Here is a 22,154-nt window from a genome sequence, read left to right on the forward strand (position 1 = left end):
ATGAGAGAAGGGGTGACATTTAAAAAATGCATTCTTTATCTGATTTATGTAATGGTAACCCCTCATTTCCTTCCTTCCTTCCTTCCTTCCTTCCTTCCTTCCTTCCTCCCTTCCTTCCTTCCTTCCTTCCTTCCTTCCTTCCTTCCTTCTCCTTCCTTCCTTCCCTTCCTTCCTTCCCTTCCCTTCCCTTCCCTTCCCTTCCCTTCCCTTCCCTTCCCTTCCCTTCCCTTCCCTTCCCTTCCCTTCCCTTCCCTTCCCCCCTTCCCTTCCCTTCCCTTCCCTTCCCTTCCCTTCCCTTCCCTTCCCTTCCCTCCCTTCCCTTCCCTTCCCCCCACCTCTTTCTTTCTTTTTTGGTACTGGGGATTAAAGCTAGGGCATTGAACTTACTAGGTAAGTGCTTTACCACTGAGCTACATCCCAGTCCTGTACATCACCTTTATAATAATAAATAAAAATTTAAAATTCCCCTAAATGTCTACAGTCTGAAATGCTCCAGTGGCAAGGTCTTGGATAAGGGACATTCAATCTGTATTTAAATTTCTTGTCACCTGTTTCTTTCTACTCGTTTTACAATACACTTTCAGGAAATGTAAAATTGCAGCATATTTCTTCTGGACAGAGCTGCTGGCCACTCTGGAAATCTTCAAAGCTATCTCAAGGTCTGGACACCAGGCATTGGCCTGGTGTCCAAAAGACAAAAAGGCTCTTGGTATTGGGCCCTGCGCCACGCCCCCAACTGTCATGTGTACAGACAGCATCCTGGGAGCAAGGAAAATCCTTCATGCTTTGAACTTCCAGAGAAATCTTCTATTAGCCTCACATTCCATTTTTAAAGTCTTTCAAATGATAAAAATGCTTCCTGACGATGCCTTTCATTTTTCCTTATTGGTTTACTTAGTGACAAATTGTTAATAATTGACGGGCTCTAGCTCGCCTGGGGCTTGCACCATCCATCTTCCCAGGGAGCTGGACCAGGCAGAGCTCAGCAAGATCCTCTTCGGTCTTGCAAAGCAGTCTGCTCTTTCCAGATGGGGTGGAGGTGACCATGTAGGACCGTGAGGACAGGCCTGCAGAACTGCCACTCAGAGGACTTAGGTACTGTTTGCTTGCTGCTGGTAGTGCTAAGCATTGAACCCAGGGCATTGTGTACACATGCTAGGGAGCACCCTTCTGCTCACCTTCATCCCCTTTCCTGCAGCACTTTTTCTTTTTTCTTTTTTTTTTATGGTGGTACTGGGCTTGAACTCAGGGCCTGAGCATGATCCCTTCACTTTTTGGCTCAAGGCTGTTATTTTGTCATTTGAGACATAGCTCCATTTTTGGCTTTTTGCTGGCTAACTGGAGATAAGTCTTACGGACTTTTTTGACTAGGCTGGTTTTAAACGGTAATCCTCAGCTCTCAAGTTCTCCTGAGTAGTTACAATTACATGCATGAGCTACTTGCATCCAGCAGCGTTTGTCTTTAATACTCTTTTCCTAGGTTTACTTCACATACTCTGTTTCCTGATTTTCTCATTTACTTTATTTTCTTTTATTCTCTGTGTTCAATATTTATTTAGACATCTACTAATAGAAATGGTCCATGTTTCTCCTGAGGCTTTCTCTCCAACCTCTTTTCTTCTTGTTCCTCTTCCTCCTCTTATTCTACTTCAGAGGACAGTACTGGGGTTGAATATCATAGTCTCATCCTTAACAGATAGGTGTACTACCACTGAGCCACTCTTCCTGCCATTTTTAATTGATTATTTTTGAGATAGTGCCTGACTTTCTACCGGCGCCAGTTGGGACTATGATCTTCCTATGTGTGTTTCCCTGTGTGGCTGAGAGGACAGGTATATACCACCTTGCCTAATCATAAGTCTAGGAGTTCTTTGAATTTTTGCCCAAGCTAGCCTTAAAGTGTGATCCTCCAGATCTCTGCCTCCCAAGCAGCTAGGCTTGAGCCACAGTGCCCAACTTGTAGTTCATTCTTTACAGCAGAAGCTCAGGAAGGTCTTGTGTGACTGGAGCTCCACCCTCCCAGAAGGATGGGGCCAGACTCACATGCACCAGCTGTTCCTGTGTGTCGTACTCCTTGGTGCAGTCTGCCCAGTGGCAGTTGGTCTCATAGATGACCACCTCAGCCTCCTGCTTGCAGTCATCTCTGTCCAGGTCTTCTTTGAGATCAGCCAGCTGCTCCTGGGGGAAAGGATCACACTCACATGAGGAGGTCCAGCCACTGAGTTCCAAGGACAAGGTGCTATTAGCCCCACATAGTCTATGCCAAGGATCCAGGATCACACCCACGCGCGTGTGCGCATGTGAACACTCATCAGCTTCTTCAGCCCCTTTCCTCTGCTCAGTCCCATTCAAAGCTTTTCTTATTGGGCAGCTGTTCTGAGCCATCCTGAGGTATTGTACTGCATCCTGGTCTCTTGGTTATGGGAGAGCAGGAGGGAGGAGAGCAGTGTCACACTTTTGTTCATGTGGTTTTTCCTATGGGGAGCTGGGTTAGCCCTCCAGGTGTTGGGGGGCAGGGACACTGATAAATGTGTGCAGGGTCTGCTCCTGTGGAGACACAGAGAAAGCCTACCATACGTTCAGCCCTCAGGAGTGTCCTTTTCTACCTTTCCTCCTCCAGGGTAGGCAGTGCTGCCAGGGCCACATTGGGCAGTGCTGCATCCTCTGTAGCATGTCCACACTTCAGAACACTCTCCCAGCACCAGATGCCATCACAGCCTAAAACACTGGTGTTTGTGTTCTTGCATTACAGTCAAGGAAGCTGAGGCTCGAGAAAATGGATTAACCATTCCCAGAATACACAATAAGTCTGGAGCAGCCTTGAACTGCCTTAGGGCCATGTGAACATTTCAAAGAGATGGAGAAAGCTGAAGGTCATAGGGTATCTCTGTCTTTGCTGGTGCTGAACTGAGCTGGCTGGATGCAGTGTCTGAACAGAGAATGGGGACCATGCCAGGGGCTGGGGGTAGGAGAGGCCTAGATGCCCAGGCTCCGTGATCATGGTGGTATGGAGGGCTTGCACAATCTGTCTAGAACTCTAAAATCCCACTGGCCTGTGGGGCACAGTCGGAGCCAAGCAAAGCCATGGGGATAATGTTAATACTGGCAAAGCAGGAGGAAAATGGCTTGTTCCCTCCCAGGAAATGCTGGTAGGGAAAGCTAAGGATGAGCTCCTGCTGGGTCAGGAGCCCATGTCCACTGGCATTAGAGACTTAGCAACAGCGAGTCCATTTCTAGGCACCTAGAAATCAGCCTCAGGTTTCCTGATGTGGGTTGTAGACCCAAAAATGTCACTAATTTTCCACTGGGGCTGTACAGCTTTTCTAAAAAGAGAGCTCCTAGCTTGTTTTTGAGGCACCTTTTGGGGATACACTGCTCTGAAGAGGCTCCAGACACCAGTGAGTCACTATGGCTGCATGGGACCTTGTAAGCAGGGCAGGGTGGGAAGCCTTGCTTCGGGTCTCTAGCAGGTCTAACAGCTGCAGGGCTGTTGGAGTGACACTGGGGAGAGGGGAGGAGAGGCTCTCCTAACACTGCTCCACACATAATCCAGCTTTACTACATCCCTGTGCTCTAGGCTCTGCTCCCTTCAGTGAAGACCTGAAGAAGCAGGTGGACTGACACGCTATGAGGAGGGGAGCTCCGAGGCATGGGTAGTCCTCATACCAAGCTGGCATCACCCTGCTGGCTATTTGAAGGCTTTAGTGGCAAGGCGAGTCACTGCGCTTTCTGCCAAGGGCAAGCACATGCATGCACACAGGACACAGACCACCTCCTTGTGATAAAATGGCTTCCCACCGTACGAGGAAAGGTGGGCTCTGTGCAGCCTACCTGGCGTGGAGGGCGACAGAGCCCTACTGGCAGGCAGAGTATGGGCCTCCTAGATGCTCAGAGCTGGCGCTTGCCTCAGCTCTGTCCTCACCACTCGGCATATGTATCTTCCCGGGGTATGTGCTGGCCTCATCAATTTCAGCGGCCCCTGATGATGACCGCTGTAGCGGAGACCATGCATCATGCTGAGATCGGTTGTGGTGTCAGCAAGGGAAGAAGAATTTGTCACCAACCCCTCTGTTTGCTTGACAATAACAGGACCCAATATTTCATGGAAATTAAGTGCCCAGAGCATGCCCAATGGTTTACAGTCTTGTTGAAGGATGGTCCAGTACATATGGGCAGTCAGGGATAGGAGGTCCCAAGCATCCTTGGTAGTCGTGCTGGGGAGTCTGCATTAACAGATGGAGCCAGGCCCCTGTGATGGCTGGTGTGCAGGAAGCCTGCCTCTGAAGTCAGCAGACCTCATACCCTTTGTATGATGGAGTAGGGCCTGCCTAGAAGCCATCTTGGAGAATAGCAGGGATTTTGAAGGGGTGTATACAAGGCTCTCAGATATAAGACAGGCCGGTGCCAGGTGTGGGTTCCTCCATTCCTTACTCTTTGTCAGTGTGGTGGGGGGAAGGTACCGGAGCTTGAACTCAGGGCCTCTAGGTGCTATCTCTTAGCTTTTTCCATTAAGGCTGACGTTCTAATGCTTAAGCCATACCTCTCTACTTCAGGCCCTTTGGTGGATAAATGGAGATAAGAGTCTCAAGTATTTTCCTGCCAAGGCAGGCTATGAATTGTGATCCTCAGCCTCCTGAGGAGCTAGAATTATAGATTCTTGGTCTCCTTGCTCTTTTTATTTTGTTTTTACTTTTTGGTGGTACTGCGGTTTGAACTGAGGACTCTGTGGTGGTTAGGCAGGTTTCTACCACTTAAGCCATATCCTATCCCACATTTCTCACTCTCCTAACAGGAATCATCATCTACTCCTGCCCAAAGAGACTCAGGAGCCAGGCCGAGTATCCTGAGTTCCATTACCCATAAGGCCCAGTGGCAATGGAAATAGGGTAGGGGCTGAAGTGCCAGGAGAGAGGGCAACCTTGAGGTCTTGAGCCATTCGGGGGACACAAGTAATCCGGACTCAATGAGGCTGAAGTAGGTGGGGATGGAGCTACAGGCCAAGGCAGGACAGAAGGGCAGGTGAAGCTTGTTCATGCATTCACCCATTCGGTCACTCATTCATTCTTCCAGCAAGCACATGTTTGATGAACATGCCATATATATAAAGGGGCTGAGGATACAGCATTAAGGTCACAGCCCTGTGTGTCCACCCTGCCCACCTCACACTATGATCTATCTATTTATGCATGCATGGAGGCAGCCTGCCTGCCTCCCTGCCTCCCTCCCTCCCCTCTCTCACTTCCTCTTTTATTCCCTTCCTCTCTGCTTCCCTTACTTACTCCCTCCCTCCATTTACCACCAAGGGTACAGCCATAATGACAGTCAACTGAGGAGATCTGGTCTGGGCCTACACAGGGACAGTGAGGGTGGCCAGCAGGTTACCTGGGTCAGTCCCAGTGGAGAGGCTGGCCTCAGGCCCTCAGTCTCAGTCTTGACTTTGCTGCGTTTGTGAATAGCGATGGGATTCACGGTGCTGCTCACAGCTGACTCGCTGCTCTGCTTGTTCTGAGTGAGGGCACAGAAAGCAGTCTGTTACATAGATGCAGAGCAAGGACATTCAAAATTCTACCTCTGTCTCCACACAGCCTGCCTAGTCCATCACTGTGTTTGAAGCATGAGAAACTTAGTTGCCCTGCCTGTCAGGTGAAGTCCACACCTCAGCTCTCATCACCTGTCTTCATGAGGCTGCTGCCTCCACCTCCCCAGGACCTCAGGGAATAGAAGACCCGTCCCAAAGACTAAGCACTCTTGGAACCTGTCCCAAGGATGCTTAACTTCTGAGAATTCCAGAGTAGAAACTGCCAGCCTGGGGGCAGGGGTGTCCACTTCCTCAGGGGAAGGGCTAGGGGATCTAGTTTCAGGTGACTCTTCAAAATGCCAAGATCAATTATCTGAGGGGATTCTGGGGGCCACCTGGAGCCCTGGGACATAGAGAGAATATTCTGCAGGCATTTTGCTATCCTCCACAAGACATGGCCACATTCACTACCCATGCACCACCCATGCACTTGCCACTTGCCAGGGGGTGGCTTGGGACAGTTGCTTCCGCTCTAGGATTCTCATGGCATAATCTACAAACTGGGGCTCTCAGTGTATGGACATTGGAGTTTGGCTGCGCAGTGAGCAACATGGGCAGTAGGGCCCCATCTGTGTATGAGCTGGCTCAGACCAAGAGAGGAAAACAGCAAGCTAAGATCCAAACAGAATCTGAATCCAAAGCTTGTGCTTATCTGTCTTAGTGAATCTGTGTCCCTCTGCACAAACCAGGATGTTATTCACTTCTAGATGTTGGTCGTATACAACATCAGCAGGTACTGTGCTAGGATGCCCAGCCATGTCAAAGGCCCATTGGAGAGTTGAATAAGATGGCATGGGAAAGTCTGTGGGAAACCCTTGTTCTGATAGGAACCGACACATTCTTCTTCATTCATATACTCATTTCTACACTGTGCACTGGGTCCTTACATAGTGCCATACCCTGTGGGTTACAGCATTTCTTCATCCACTCCTTATGCTGGCTGGGTAGGAAAAAGCAGACCTGAGCTGCTGGGACAACTTGTCATGGTCCCAGCCCAAGGCCCCTGTTAAGCAACTTTCTGTCAAGTGCCCTCAGCTAAAATTGAGCCCAGAATCCTCCATCATGTCTCAGCAGTGAACAGCCCTGGTGAGTGCCTGATGCCATGTGATAGTCCACCCTTGCTGCTCCCTGTGCCCACCTACCTGGCTGGCGTCACTCAGGCAGTTGCTGCTGCTGCTGCTATTGAGCTGGGTGGGTGCAGCATTGATAGAAGTGAGGGCCATAGGCTGCTGGGCCAGGAAGGTGGGTGAAGGCTGGATCAGGGGTGGTGTGTGTCCAAAGGCTGAGCCCAGGCCTCGCTGCTGGTTGAGGATCTGTTGGTAGGCCACGGGGTTGATGGGGTGGGGGAAAGTGAAGGCTGGGCTGCAATGAAAAGCAGAGGAAGTGGGAAGAGTATGTGTGGGTCTCAGGCTAGCCATGAAAAGAGGGCCCCATCCAAAGAATCAAGATAGGCATTGTGCTATAAATGTACCATTACCATGGCTTTCCTCACTCAGGAACCCACCGTGGCCTCCCTTGTCAGCTTAGCTCCTTTGTCACTGGCAGGCTAGCCCCACACCTGGCCACTCCACTGCTCTGACACCTGAGGTGTGTTTCTCTTCAGCTTTGGAAGCTGGTTCTAATGTTCCCTTGTCCAGAACCTGAGTTTCTTCACACTGCACTCTAATCTCCTCATTCCATAGCAGGAGACAGAATGCTGTTGGTGACCTGGGACCACACCACGGAAGACCATGAGGCTTCCTCCTGCTCCCTCCAGCAGCACTAGGGTGAGAACTAGATCTGTGTTCAAGATACTCAGATGGACAATAGCCTGGCAGGCTTCTGCTCTGGCTGAAAGCTCCTCCCTGGGCTGTACAAGCATCCTCACAACATGGTGGTTCCAAAGGTGTGACAGGAGCAAGGAGGAAGCCACAGGTCTCCTGGGAGACTCGGAGCTAAGCCAGTCTCAAATTCCTGATCAGCAGACACTGTGGGAATATGTGCTGTTTTAAAACATTCTGTGTTGAAGGCGGAGGGGGGAAAGAGGGAGGAGGTAACAAACAGTACAAGAAATGTATCCAATGCCTAACGTATGAAACTGTAACCTCTCTGTACATCAGCTTGACAATAAAAAAAACACCATTCTGTGTTGGAGTGACTTGTTGTGTAGGAAAAGATTACTGATGTGCTTGTTATTCCTTCTGTCTCCCCATTCTGGGCTCAACTCTCCTAGTATTCCTAGCAACCCTGGCCTCTCATGGAAGGTCATTAAGTTTGAGCATGCAAGTTTCAGTAAAATTGGTGGGGATCTGAGGTCTCAGAACAGTCACGGGCTGTAGAGGGGAGAGGAAGAGCAGCTCTGGCATGGTTTAATGCAGATGCAGCCATAGCTACAGCAATTCTCAGAGACTGGCTTAGGACATGTGTAACCAGTGAAATGTAACGAAGCCTCCTTTGAGCTCAAACATTGCTGATGTCACCGGGTCACTGTTGGTGACAGGCCTGCTACAAGAGGTGGTACTCCTGGGGAGGCACACTTCACTGTATCACGGTGATAAAGTGGCTGAGTGTGCTTAGTCATAAATGCAAATCCTGCCTTTTTCTCCGCTTACAGTAACAACTGAAAAACCAGACCCTCCCCTCGGGGCCCCTAGTTTTCAACCTCCTGCCTGTAGTTGGGGCTCACCTGAGAGCACCTGCCGACAGGTGTCCGTAAGAGCCGCTGGCAGCCGAGCTGCTGCGTGAGTTGTTGATGTAAGCCACCAGCGAGTTGGGTGAGGTCCGGATCATGCGCTGCAGGTCGAGGCTGGCATCTGAGAGTGGGGAGATGGAGAGTGCACGCTTGCGGCTCAAGCGGGGGGTCACCCGAGGGCTGGAGAACCGTGACACTGTGGGATAGCCAACGAAAAGCACATCAGTGTCACCTGTCTTCAGGGGGCAGGTGATGGAGCAGGGAAAGGGGAGTAGGGTTAGGTAAGTGGGGGACAGGAGAGCCTGCTTGGATGGTGTCATGAAAATGGAAGCTCTGTGACTTTCTAATTGTGAGCTCCTGAATGTGGGAAATAATCTTGCTCAGTCTCAGCTGACTCATCTGTAAAATGGGACAGGTTAGCGCACAACATGGTGTTTGAAAAGTACAGTGGGGGTGTTAGTGAGTGGGGCCGGGATAGAATTCAGCAATGCATAAAACAATGACAATGATGTGCATGAAGCAGGAGTGGTCGGAAGTTTCTGCAAACTGTACCCACTTGGGAAGCCAACCTTTGCTCTATCCATGCTCCCACCATGATGTCCTGCTTTGCCACAGGTCTAAAAACACCAGAGCCAACAGAAACCAGAACCTCCAGGGTCATGGATGAAGTGATCTTTCAAAAGTTCTTGGTTAGAAATTGAGCTAGCTTTTTTCCTCTACTTGTCATCACAAGTTCTATTTTTTTTTTTTTTTGCCAGTCCTGGGCCTTGGACTCAGGGCCTGAGCACTGTCCCTGGCTTCTTTTTGCTCAAGGCTAGCACTCTGCCACTTGAGCCACAGCACCACTTCTGACCATTTTCTATATACGTGGTGCTGGGGAATTGAACCCAGGGCTTCATGTATATGAGGCAAGCACTCTTGCCATTGGGCCATATTCCCAGCCCCCATCACAAGTTCTATTTTTGCTGTCTATTCCATTGGGCTCTGGGGACTGGGGCTTACAGAGCCCTTAACAAGTAGAGCTGTGGTGATATCCTGCAATGGTTTGACTGTCTTCCTGAAGCTGATCCACTGGGAACTTTCCCTCCAAGTGCACATGTTAGGGGCATTTGGATGCGGGCTTTGAGGAGGTCATTATGGTTAGATGAGGTCATGAGGGTGGGTTTGGGGGCTTTATGAAAAGGAAACCTAGCTAGCAAACTTGTTGTCTTTCCATGTGACAACTTCTCTCATGCTGCCATAGAAAGCAAGCCCTCCTCAGGTGCTAGTACCATGAGCTTGAGCGGCCCAACCTTAGCCATGAGCTAAGTAAACCTCTATTCTTTATTGGTTTCCCAGCATTAAGTGTTTTGCTACAGTAACAGCAGGTGGCCTAAGGCAGGTGGGTACATGGAAGATGATCCATAGATGCCTCTGGAGACCTGGTGGGGGCAGGGACACAGTGAGACCACTCCTTTCTGTCTCACCAGGAAGGATCCTAGCTCACATACCCAGGACAGGAGGAAGCACAGGAGCAGACAGAGCGGGTGTACTCCTTGCCTTCTCGGAGGCCAGGCTGCACACATGACCGCCTATTCTGAAGGAGGATGCAGGTGGCAAGTGGCCCCTCCCAGCTGGTTAGCACCTGCCCAGTGCATGTCAGCCACAACCTAGGGACATGTAGTCCTGCTGTCTTACTAACAATCACCATCCTGCCATGTCACCATCCTTACCATGCAGGTAAGGAACTTAGCCCTGGGAGGGCAGTGACTTTGCTCAAGGTAATGGAGCTGAACAGATCTGAACCTGGGTTCAAAGGCACTCTGCTGTGTGTGGATTTTCTGGGAACTCTGTGTCCATACCCTCTGTCTTCAGAGAGACTGGGTGAGGCCCAGGCCTAGAAAGATGCTCTGCTTACAAATAGCTTTAACCTCCAGCTTTTGGGGCTCTGAATGGTGAACTTGCTATAGCCAACTGCCTGTTCAGCCTCCATTCCCGCCTAAACAATGGCTCCAAGTTGGCCCATCTGTATCTCCTCTGCTCTTTACTCCTGCTCCTTCCCACCAACTCTTCCTTCAGGGTGGGGTCTGCAGCCCCCCAGCACTCACACAGTGCTGGGCAGAGGATCGTGATGTGTCAGCTGAGACCCCTCCCAACTCCTCTTACAGCTGAGCTTGCTCAGATAGCTCCAGAATGGAACCCTTCTTTACATTCTTTTTCTCTCCAACCAGTCCAGTGCTTGCTGAGATACCATCTGAGGGGCCCTAGGTAAACTGCTGCCCAATCTACGTTCCTTAGTTTTGGCCAAGACAGCTTTTTAACTTGAAAATCAGATTATGTTCCTGCCTTCCCCTCTAAATTCCCCAAACTCCCCTCTGCTATTATAACGAAGGCTCATAGGTGGGCTTTATCTTGCCCAGCCTTCTGCTCCCTCCTTTAGCACAGTTGCACTGGGCCTATGCATGTGTGGCTTCTTCTGTGTACCAGCTCTGTCTTTACTGATTAGTCATCTCCTCCAGGAAGTCTTTCCTTACCTCCTCAAGCTGGGTTATGGCTCCTATAGTCAGACCTGTCTTTCCAAACAAGGGTCCTGCTAGTGAGTGCATCGCTCCTATGATTTAGCTGCCTCTCTTCCTCTTCTCCCTCCCTCTCCTTCTTCCTATCTCTGTCATGCATTAGGAGCTTAAGTCCTTGTCCCCTTACCAATGTGTCCCTGATGCTCAAACCATGAGAAGGCCATGTGCTGACCAAGCATCATTGTCACATAATGAGGGACAGCAGAGCCACAGTCCTGATGGAATGCCTCTTTGGCAGGTGCCAGGGCCTGAAATAGGTCAAATAATTTCACTGCACAGTTGCCCCATGGAGGCTGTTCTCTATTTTTTACAGAAGACAAGGGTATGGTGGAGGCTCATCAGTGTGCTGAGGCCACATAGCCCATGGAAAAGAAGGCCGGGGTTGTATGGCTGGCACATGGGTGCCAGGATCATGTGCCCCTGTGGCTACACCTTGGGTGGGGCCCAGAAGAAAAGGAGAGGCATTTCAAGGAAGGTACAACTCAGAAGTTGACAGAGGAACACAGAGGCCACCTCTGTCCCTTAGCGGCATTTTTAGAGCTGAATAACTCAGCCTTCTTGAGCCTCTCTTTCCTAATTTCCACAGTGAGGTCATGTGGCTTAACCCTGCAGTGTTGTAAAGATTCACTGTAACTCCAGGGACAGGGCCTACAACCAGTGACATTCTGGAGGGAAGGGCAGACTCACAGCTTCCTTGGGGCTGAAAGGCCAGGTTTGATGGACAGGTTGAGTCTACAGTCAATAAAGAAGGAAAGTAAGGCCATTCTAGAAAGGATGGTAGGCCATGTGGCAGTCCAGCTGCCACTACACATCCACCCATTGGCTTCTACCCAGGCTTTTCCTGAGCTTCTTGGTTCTTGTTTCCTGAGTATCCTGGTCACTCCTTACTTCAAAGCCAGCTGCAAACGTCAATCCTTCCAAAGACTGATCTTTATAAGTCACAAGCAGGGAAATAGAAGAAGACATAAAAGATCTAACACTTACTAAAGGAAGAGTACACAATCTTAAGATATCTACCTATCTATCTATCTATCTATCTATCTATCTATCTATCTATCTATCTATCTATATCTGCTAACACTCTGATTACCGCCCTCCTGGGCCCCCTAACAAGAGGAAACAGGCCAAATCTGGCAGTGATATTCATCTCTGTTATTCCCACCCCTCAGGGGAAGTATGTGTATTAATGTGCCTCTTCCCTTGATAAATTACTAAATAGGAAGAAAAGCCTGGCATTCATTTCCCATGGTCTTGCCTGTGATTTATAGCTTGGGGCTGGCAGAGCTACAGCGTCCATTCATCTGTGGAAGAGCATGTTCTAATGCTGGTCCGTCACTAGGAGACAGACCACCTGCTGTCCTCACCTGGCTGGAAGCCTAACACAGCCTATTCCTGTCCCCACCTGTCTCTTGACCTGGTTGCACACCCTGGTGTTTTTCGGCTGTGTGTGTGTATGCACACATGCGTACACTGTTACTTGGGCTTGAACTCAAGGCTGGCACTCTACCACTTGAGCCACACCTCCATTTCTAGATTTTTTGCTGATTAATTGGAGTTTCATGGACTTTTCTTCCCAGGCTGGCTTTGATCCATGATCCTCAGATATCAGCCTCTCAAGCAGCTAAGATTACAGGGGTGAATCCCTGTCACCCCGCCAATACCTTGTTTCTTTCTTTTGCTCATTCATGTCTGTTCATTTATCCACCTGCCTCTTGTGCCACACTGGGGCATGGTGGGAGGACCCTAGGCTCTGCCCTCACAGAATTCACTGTTTAGGTGAGAGATGAAGTCAGTACCCAGAGCCCCAGGTGGGATTCATAGGGTGCTTCTCAGGCAAGATAGCCCTAGATAGTCCAAGGGTGCCATGGAGAGAGGCCTGCTGCTGTCCCTGGGGCAGTGGGAAGGGCAAAAGGTACAAGGATGGGCCCTCAGCCAGAAGGCCAGGATCTGACTTCTTCACTTCTGTGCCTGGTGGCTTTGGTCAAGCCATGGACTGTCTCAGAGCTAGTTCACTGCATGGGGGATGGGCTGGTAAGCCCACCTTGGGGCTGCTAGGAGCTGGGAGTGTGAACATCTCACTCAAAGCTGGGAGGGGCTTCTGTGGTGTCAGGCTGATCACTCTCCCAGGGCTGGCAGACTGAGCAGCAGCTCTATCCTGTGCAAGGACCCAGGAGCCTTCTCTGTGCCCAGTGCCATCCTCAGCACAGGGCTGGGATGCCCTTTCCATGGGGACAAGAGGACACAGATGTGTGGCTGGAATGGGGGGTCCATCATCTCACTGGCCAGCAAACAGTGCCCGCATGGCCCAACGTTGGTCAGGTCTTCTCTGGACTCACAGCAGGCGTGCTCTGAGGAATCCAGCTGGAGAACCCTAAATGCTCTCCACAAGGCCATCCATAGCAGCAGAGGCTACAGAAACAGAGGCTCTGGTTGGGACTGTATAATAATTCCTCGTTATATGATAGAGGCAGGACAGAGAAACCCCGGGTCCTGGCCTTAGGTTAATGTGTGCAGGTTTATCAGATAGCTCATACACACCACTCAGGGCAGGCCTGGATTCAGCAGTTGAATTTCCTTGGCCTTAGTCTCCCTTTCTGTTCCAGACTGGGCCTGGAGTCTCCGCCTCTGATAGACCCTCCCCAGGCAGGCCCTGCCTCGTTGTGCTGTGATCAATGTAAGTTGCTTCTGGATGCTCCCTCCCACTGGATTCCCAAGCAGCATAAAAAACGAGTGTCAGAATGGAGGTGACATCCAAGTCAAATTAGTGTCAATATGACAATAAAATACACTGCTCGAAGGAAATATGGGCTGTAAACAGTATTTCAATCGGAAACATTTCAATCTTCTCAATGGGGCACAGGCGGGGGAGGCAGGATGTGGCTGCTGCATAGCGGTGGTTAAATCACCAATATTTAACACTGTAAGGCAAGAAGATACTGCATTAGAGCCCTGGTGACAACAGCAAATTGTCACTGACAGAGGGGTGACTTTGACTTCCGTGTGTGTGTGTGTGTGTTGGTCCTGGGGCTTGAACTCAGGGCCCTGAGCTTTTGTCCTCAAGGCTAGCACTCTACCACTTGAGCCACAGGGACACTTCCTCGCCTTTGAGTGGCTAATTAGAGATAAGAGTCTTTAAAAGACTTTCTTGCCTGGGCTGGCTTTGAACTTTGATCCTCTGATCTCAGCCTCCTGTAGCTAGTATTACAGATGTGAGCTACGGCACTGGGCAGGCAACCTTGGTTTTCTGTGAGCTTCTCATGTGGATTTGCTCTCTGGTCTTCTCACTGTACATCAGCACACCAAAGGACCAGAGGAGAAGGTGGGAAGTCCTCAAAGTCACAAAACTGCCTTGTCCTGCTTTCAATCTGACTGTTCTGGAAGATGGGCTTAGTATGGGCCCTCCAGGACCCTCTCAGAGGCCATGCTGGTCCGCTACAGGGTTTTCTACTAGTAAGATGTGTGTCCCCAGCTGAGATTCTTGCAGGTTCTATGGAGATGGAGACAGGATGGAGATCCTCTTCAGGTAAGGTCAAGGTCTCCATTACAGGGAAAGATAGAAAGCTCCATTTTAAGATCTATTTATTTAACCCTAAAAGGTGAGTCAATTAAAAAGATTAAGTATGCAGTCTCTTGGAGGACACATGACTTGGTCAAAATTATGCTGTGGTTGCTCATGAGTGGGCTGGGAGAGTTAGGGATCCTCTTGCCTAGGCTGCCTCAGAGTCTGGCACACCCCCCTACTTGCCCACACCCATTCCACATGCAAAACCTATCCTCGTAGTGTTCCTTCCTTTCCGGACACGAATAAGGGTGCCAAGACTTCAATCTGCCACAGGTGGGCAGGTAGGTCCGTCAGACACAGTAGAATGACACATCTCCCCAGGAAACTGAAGCTGAACAAAAGTGCCTAGAACATTTTTAAATGATGAAGTAGATTCTAGCTCTGGCTGAAACTGGTTTGAAAAGAACTGGGGTACAGCTCAGTGGTATGGCATGTGCTAGGATTAATCCTAGCACGAAAATAAACTTGTTTGGAAGTGTGTGTGTGTGTGTGTGTGTGTGTGTGTGTGTGTGTGTGTGTGTGTGAAAAATACAGGAGAATCCTGTGCTGGTTAGCTTTCCTTGGATTGTAATGGATTGGGAACCAAGGGAAAGTAGTCACCTGCCTATTCCTGAATGACTGTGTGAAGAAAGGTCTCTCCCACATCCCAGGCCTGAAATTCTTTCTCTGCCAATCCCCAGGTCTGGTGGAGAGAGGATGGGGGTGATGAGTTATCCAGGAGCTGGTGATGATGATAATGACGCCAATAACAACAACAGAGACCTTGTGATGAGCTCTCTCACCCACCCATGAGCTCACCTCCTTGCTCCTCTGCTCCTCTAGCCTTGGCCTTCCTGTTCTTAGAGGTACTCCACCCCCTCAGATGCTGCCCATTGCCAAGTGCCCTGGTGAGCAAAGCTGCCTCAGCCTCCTGTTGCTCTCCCACCAGGTGGTTTCTGCCCTAATTAGTTTATACCTTTTGGTTCCATGTTCTTCTCCAGCTGCCACTCATTCCTTCTCACCCAACACACACACAGGGCCTGCTCCTTGTCAGGTGCACCAGGCCTGGCAAGCCTGCCATCTCACCATGTCTAAGAAGTACCAGGCAGCTACAGCTGGGAGCCTTCGGGTCCCACCAGTGGTGCAGAGCTGGCTAGTGGTGACCTGAGCCCCAATCCATGGTGTGGATCTTAACTTCTCTTTCTCTTCAACTCTATATGGGCTACTACATAATCTACTGAAACATAATCCATCTCCACTTCTACCAAATGGATCTGTTTCTGCCTGTCCTGAAATCAACTGAGTTTCCGTTGAAGTAGCTCTCCTCACTCCTCAGCACACTGCAGTGTCCCATTCTACTCCAGTGCAAGCCAACGTCTTTATCAACTACCTGGAACAATCTCCTAGGAATCCTGGCCTCAGTTCTATCCCTGACCCTCACTTGCTCCTCACCAACCACACTAGTCTTTGGAGTCAAGTGGCCTGCTGCCGCTTCAAGCCCTTTGCACTGGCTGACCATTCTGCTTGGATGGCTCTTCTCCTGGACTTTGGCATGGTTCACATTTTCTAATTCTGTGTTTGAATATCATCTTCCCAGTAGAGATTTCTTTCCTCCTGACTACACATTGTACCCTACTCAGTACTCCCTCCTCAGTTTTCTACTTCCTTGGTCCCTTCCTTCCTCCCTTCCTCCCTCCCTCCCTCCCTCCCTCCCTCCCTCCCTCCCTCCCTCCCTCCCTCCGTTCCTTCCTTCCTTCCTTCCTTCCTTCCTTCCTTCCTTCCTTCCTTCCTTCCTTCCTTCCTTCCTTCCTTCCTTCCTTTGTCTCTCTGTCTCTGTCTCTGTCTCTGTCTCTGTCTCTCTCTCTCTCTGTGTATGGGTGCTTGAACTCAGGATTTAAATACTGTCCTGAGCTTTTTCACTCAAGGCTGGCACTCTACCATTTGAACCACAGTTCTACTTCTGACTAATTGGAGATAAAAGTCTCATGGACATTCTTTTTCAGGCTGGTTTCGAACCTTAATCCTCAGACTGCAGCCTTCTGAGTAGCTAGGATTACACGCACACGCATGAGCCACCAGTGCTCAGCTTGTTTCTCAGTCCATTTCTAAACAGCTGTTCAATATAACAATTTCTGCCATTGCCTGGATCTCCCCATTATGCTGCAGCTTCCACAAGAACAGAGAGGGGTGTGCTTCATCTGCTGGAGGTCCACAACCTCACAACTGGCTAAATGTTGTCTGAAAACTTAGTCTTCTTGTGGATGGTGGGATGGCAGACACTGGGGCAAAGTCTAGTCTCCTCTGTAGAGACCCTGGCTTCAGAGCCCCACTCAGCCCCCATTCTCCATCCTGCTTTGCCATGGTCGCATGTTACCATCCCATACTTTTCCCTATCAGAACTTACCATCCACAGGATTGAGGTAGTCATGGAGATGGGGTGCGCCAGTGGCACCCCCACTCTGCATTAGCAGGTCCCCGTAAGGTGCAGGATGGCTCGCCATGAGGGTCATCTGGTGGTAATAGTCGGAGGGGTTGGCACCTGGGGCAGGGAGGCCAAACAGCCCCCTCTCTTTAAGGTGCTCGTGGGCCACTGTGGGCAAAGGAAAGAGAAGCTGTCAGAATTTCCTGCTCAAAGAAGCAAAGAGAAATCACACCCAGACTGAGGTCTCTTCTGGGACCCTTCTGCCCACACCTTGCTGCCCAGTGTCACCTCTGAGTTGGGCCTCAGCTCAGCCTATGTGTAGACACGTGGCTGGTGATGATGAAGACCAGATTCATCCCAGCATTCCTCCACTTCCTGCCCCCCCAACTCCAAGCCTCACAGAAGGGCAACAGGGCAACAGGATCTGGACCCAGCAGCGTTTTCAAAGGGAAAAGATGTGAGAGTAGGTGCCACAGCAACAGCGTTGGGACAGGTCAGTCTCTGGCTGGATACCCAGGCCAAGGTAGTCTGTGGAGTTTCTGGGTTGGTCAGAGAAGGCTCTTAGTCTCTCAAACCCACCAGCCCCCTGTCTTTGCAGCAAAGACCCTTGCACTATGTGCTCTGACCATGAAGGCAATCCTGCCCACACAGGGCTAAGGAAGGAGACAGCAAGAGTGGAGCTCAGATTATTTGAGGGCCTGTATTTGGTAGGTGGTATTCTGTCAGGGAGCTTCCAGGAGCTTGGATGCCATACATATCTGATGAGAGTGCTAGTCTTTATTGGGTGTATGAAATCAAAGGTGCCATCTAAGCTGGCTCAGTTTTCCATCTGTAAAATGGAGGCACAAATGCTTTCCCCAGTGGAATTCATATTGATCATGACCGTGGTGACCAGGGCCATGCTGTGCACTTGCACTCACTGGGGCCATTACAGGCACACTGAGGGCTTGGTCATCCCTAATCTCACCGTTACCACCACATTGGGAACCATTAGGTATCCTTGTCATCCATACTGAGAAAATAAGGACTCCAACACTTAACTGCTTCAGTACCTTGTATCAGGTCACATTGGTATGGAAGCAATTGAGCTGGGATGGGATCCCTAGTTTGAATCTAAAGCCCCAGGTCCTTAGCACTGTGATCTATAGCCTCTCTGTTATTGGCCTTGGCAAACTCAATGAGACCTCATACGAACTCAGCAAAGAGAGGAAACCTGCCATGCTGGCTTGCATACTCCTCTTCTTCCTCCTTCTCTACCTCCTGCTGCATCCTACAGAGAGCTCTGGCCTCTAGCCAGGCTGATTGCCCTATACCTCTGCCTGCATCACCCATGCCTGAAACATCCTCAGCCCTTCAGACTCGCTCCTTCCCCCAAGCCCCTTCCCTGGATATTCCATTTGTACTGAAATCAGGCACAAAATGGCGTTCCATCAATGGAAAGTATTGCTTCTAAAGTAGCCCTGTCTCAACACCCAGGTCTCCATGGACAATGTTGTAGGCAGAGAAAACTATAGTGTTCTATACTTAGTAACAGCTCCAGGAGGGGTCTTTGGTCCCTTCTTCCTTCTTTTACACTTCTCAGGGCTCACTGTGGCCCAGCAGAGCTACTGGCTTCTGCCTGGTCTTAGAAGCACTAGTACTGGGTGTATTATGCACATAGGCTGCAATAACAGGCACAGTGTTAGTACTGTTTGTTGTTAAAACACGAGTATTTTATACTTGCATAGTTTTAGAGGCCAAAGGTTTAAATTCAAGGAACCAGGAGGGCTGGGGTTCATTCAGAGACTATAGGGGGAGAATCCATTCCTTGCCTCCTCCAGCTTTTGGTGGTTGCCACTTCCTTGGCTTGTGGCTCCATCATTCCACCTCTGCCTCCATCTTTACATCAGTGTCTCCCCTCTGTACATTTTGCAAGGACACTTATCATTGGTTTGAGGGTTCACGTCAGTAATCAGGATGGCCTTGGCTCAAGATTTCTAACTTAAGGATGCCTGCAAAATCCCCTTTCCTGAATGAAGTAGCACAGGGTTGGGGATGCCAGTGTGGATAGAGACATTATTCTGCCCACTATACCACATGTGAGCTTCTGGAAGGAGGTGGAAGCTGACCTGAAACCTCACTGCCACACATAGGCTCATCACTGGCTGGGTCAAGCAGAGAAGTGATGGAGAATCCAGGGCCTACTTCCCTCAAGACAGCTCTCAGTGTGGAGGCAGCACATTTTAGAGGCCCAAGCTCAGTCAAGGCCACTCAGGGGACTCACAGAAAGCTTAGGGCTGTGTCTTGAACTTGAGGGGTGACTTCACAACTGTGCCACAGTCTGGTTGGCCATATTTAGGCAGCAGTGGCTGTAATACTTGCTTATCTAGTCTGTCTTGAATGAAGAATTGGCAGAACATAGATTTCTTTCTCCTAGATGGTTTGAGGGTATGGTTTTTGCACATTGGAGGCAGAAAGCTCCCTTTGCATCATATAAGTCCAGCCTCATCTTCAGCTCAGTGTCACACTCAGGAAGTAGGAGGGGACACGTTGCTCTGCAGGGGAATAAGGGTAACAAAGAGGGGCCATGTTTCTGGGGCTGTGCTTCCCAGAGTCTCTGTTCACCAAGCTCAAATGTGTGTATTGCAAGCTGCACATGGTAGCTCATGTCTGTAAAGGGGACTAGCTACTTGAGGGATTGAGATCGGGAGGATCATGATTTGAAGCCAGTCTGAGGGAGAAAGTTCTCAAGACAGGTGGTGTATACCTGTCATTCCAGCTATAGTAGGAAGTATAAACAGGCAGATCATGTTCCAGGCTGGCCAGGGCAGAAAACAAGACCCTATCTCCAAAACAACTGGAACAAAAAGGGCTGTGGTTGTGGTTCAGGTGGTTGAGTGCCTAACTAGCAAGCATGAAGCCCTCAGAGTTCAAATTTCAATACTGAAAAAAAAAAAGGGTGTCTTGTAAATGTCCTCTGGCTTATAAGTGACTTAGCTGGACATGTTTTGAGGAGACATAGCTGAGTTGCTTTCAAGGAGGGGCAAACAATACTGGCAAGTGAGAGTTGGAAGATAGCACCCACAGCATTCTGGAGTGGGGTGCACTTCCTAGGAAGACCCAATGTGCATGTGTGTGCAAGCATGTGTGTTTGCATGCATACATCAGCGGGTAAGGAAGGAGAGTAGGCTACAAATATAAAATTTTAGATCTGGGGTTGGGAATATGGCCTAGTGGTAGAGTGCTTGACTTGCATACATGAAGCCCTAGGTTTGCTTCCTCAGCACCACATATGTAGAAAAAAGCCAGAAGTGGCACTATGGCTCAAGTGGTAGAGTGCTAGCCTTGATCAAAAAGAAACCAGGAACAGTGCTCAGGCCCTGAGTTTAAGCACCAAGACTGGCAAAAAAAAAAAAAAAAAAAAGTCTGAAAAGCATACTTGAGCCTCATGACTATGCTTTTTTTTTAAAATTTAAATTCCTGACTCAAATTAACCAGAGTGGAAGAAACTACATGAATCTCTGATCTGGGCCAATCAATTCTCTCTCAAGCATCTGAGCATAGTAATGCAAAACCACAGTTTATCTCTGGGATGTTGGAAGGACCTGCACTGGAGGCCATCTGTATTGACTTGCCAAGTGTATATAAAGCAGATGCAGATAGCAGCCAGCCCCAACTACTCTGGGATTCCACACGATACCCCTCCCTAATACCTCTTTCACCCAATACCAGCTTCTTCACAGGATGGTTTATTAGAACCAGTTGTTCACACATAAGACACACTGGTGTGATCTGGGTAGAAAGTATTCTGCAAAAGGCTGGTGTGCTGCAGGCTTGGACCCTAGTATAATGTTAAGGGGTAGGATTTGGGATTGGATAGTGAAGACTCTGACTTTATCACTGAAGGAATCCATTGATGGATTCCTAATCTGGTGGTACTATTGGGAGGTGGTAGAAACCAGAAGGTGGAGCTTGATTGGAGGAAACAGGTCACCAGGGGGCATGCCTTTGAAGGATACATCATATCCACAGTTCCCTCTCCTCTCTCTGCTTCCTGGCCACCATGAGGTGAGCAGCTCTGCTCTGCCATGTGCTCCCTGCCATGATGCTCTACATTACTAAGCCTCAGAGCAACGGTGCCAGCTCCCACTGGCTGGAAACCTCTGGAATGCCAAGTCAGAATAAATCCTTCCTCTTTAAGGTTGATTTTCTCATGTCTTGTTCAGATTGATAAAAATCGAACACAAGGAACAGACCTTACCCTTGTTGTTTTGGTGATTCATATAAAGCTTGTATATAGAAGGGCTCTTTAAGGATCACAAAAACCAATGGATCCCCAAATATCATGGCTCTCCCCACTCATTTACTTACACAGAGGTAGTGGGAAGGGAAGCAAGCCTGATTGCTTTCCCAGGAAATAGGACTCAGTGTAATTGAGGGTAGCTATGAAGACCAATCCATTGGTCACCCATTGGGCTCTTCCCAGTGCCCCTTCCCCCTGGAAGACTTACCATCTGCAGGGCTGAGACCCCTGGCTGCAGAGATCATGGAGAGCGTGGGGCTGCTGTGCATGGACCGGAGGTAGTGCTCCATGTGAGGGTTCACATATGGGTGGGGGGCACTGAAGGGGGACTCCCCCGGGCCAGCAGGGTGTGGGGAAAGCCGGATCAAGGAGATATCAGAGATGATGGGGCTGCCACTAAGGGTAGGAGGCCTGCAGAGACAAAACACAATATTTTCAGAATATGCTAGACATGGAGGCTCATGCCTGTCATCCCAGCTACTTGGGAGGTGGAAGTCAGGAGGATTATGGATCAAGGTCATCCCAAGAAAAAAGTTCAAGAGACCACATCTCAACCAATAAAAAGCTCAACATATGAAATGCACCTTTCTTCCCATCTACAAGAGAAAAATCAATAAGAGGATGTTAGTCCAGGCTAGCCTGGGAGGAAAAGTGAGACTCTATTTGAAAAATAAAAGCATCCAGGCACAGGTGGCTCATGCCTGTAATCCTAACTAGTCAGGAGGCTGAGAGATTTTAAGCCATCCAGGCAGGAAAGTCCATAAGACTACAATTATACACCAAAAACCCAGAAGCAGAGCTGTGACTCAAGAGGCAGAGCCCTAGTCTTGAGTAAAAAATCTCAGGGACAGCACTTAGGTCTTGAGAATGGGGTGCATGTGCCTATGCACATGCGTGTGTGCATGCGTATGCACACACACACAGACAGATAAAGCAGAAAGGGCTTGACGTGTGGTTCAAGTGGTAGAGTGTCTGCCTATTAAGCCCTGAGCTCAAACTCAAGTACTGCCATGAAAAACAAACAAACAAAGAAGAAAAGTGATTCACAGGACACAGGAGCCCCACTGAAAACCCAAGTACCATATGAGCAGAAACACCTGCATTT

The 22,154-nt window shown here is 49.5% G+C and overlaps 1 protein-coding gene across 3 annotated transcripts in view; it reads right to left on the minus strand.

Annotated features, from left to right (window-relative positions):
* The window catches only part of Gli2 (GLI family zinc finger 2), a 232,660-nt gene that overhangs the window by 12,651 nt on the left and 197,855 nt on the right, over positions 1-22,154 (minus strand). For all 3 annotated transcript variants that reach the window (XM_048368932.1, XM_048368933.1, XM_048368934.1), the window contains 6 exons: positions 21,258-21,460; positions 16,750-16,935; positions 8,244-8,445; positions 6,721-6,940; positions 5,383-5,505; positions 2,044-2,178 (listed from right to left, as the gene is read on the minus strand). In XM_048368932.1, coding sequence (XP_048224889.1) covers positions 2,044-2,178; positions 5,383-5,505; positions 6,721-6,940; positions 8,244-8,445; positions 16,750-16,935; positions 21,258-21,460 — 1,069 coding nt within the window. The remainder of the gene's footprint in view (positions 1-2,043; positions 2,179-5,382; positions 5,506-6,720; positions 6,941-8,243; positions 8,446-16,749; positions 16,936-21,257; positions 21,461-22,154) is intronic.

The sequence above is a fragment of the Perognathus longimembris genome, chromosome 20 (genome assembly GCF_023159225.1).
Source record: "Perognathus longimembris pacificus isolate PPM17 chromosome 20, ASM2315922v1, whole genome shotgun sequence".
In the NCBI taxonomy this organism is placed as follows: domain Eukaryota; kingdom Metazoa; phylum Chordata; class Mammalia; order Rodentia; family Heteromyidae; genus Perognathus; species Perognathus longimembris.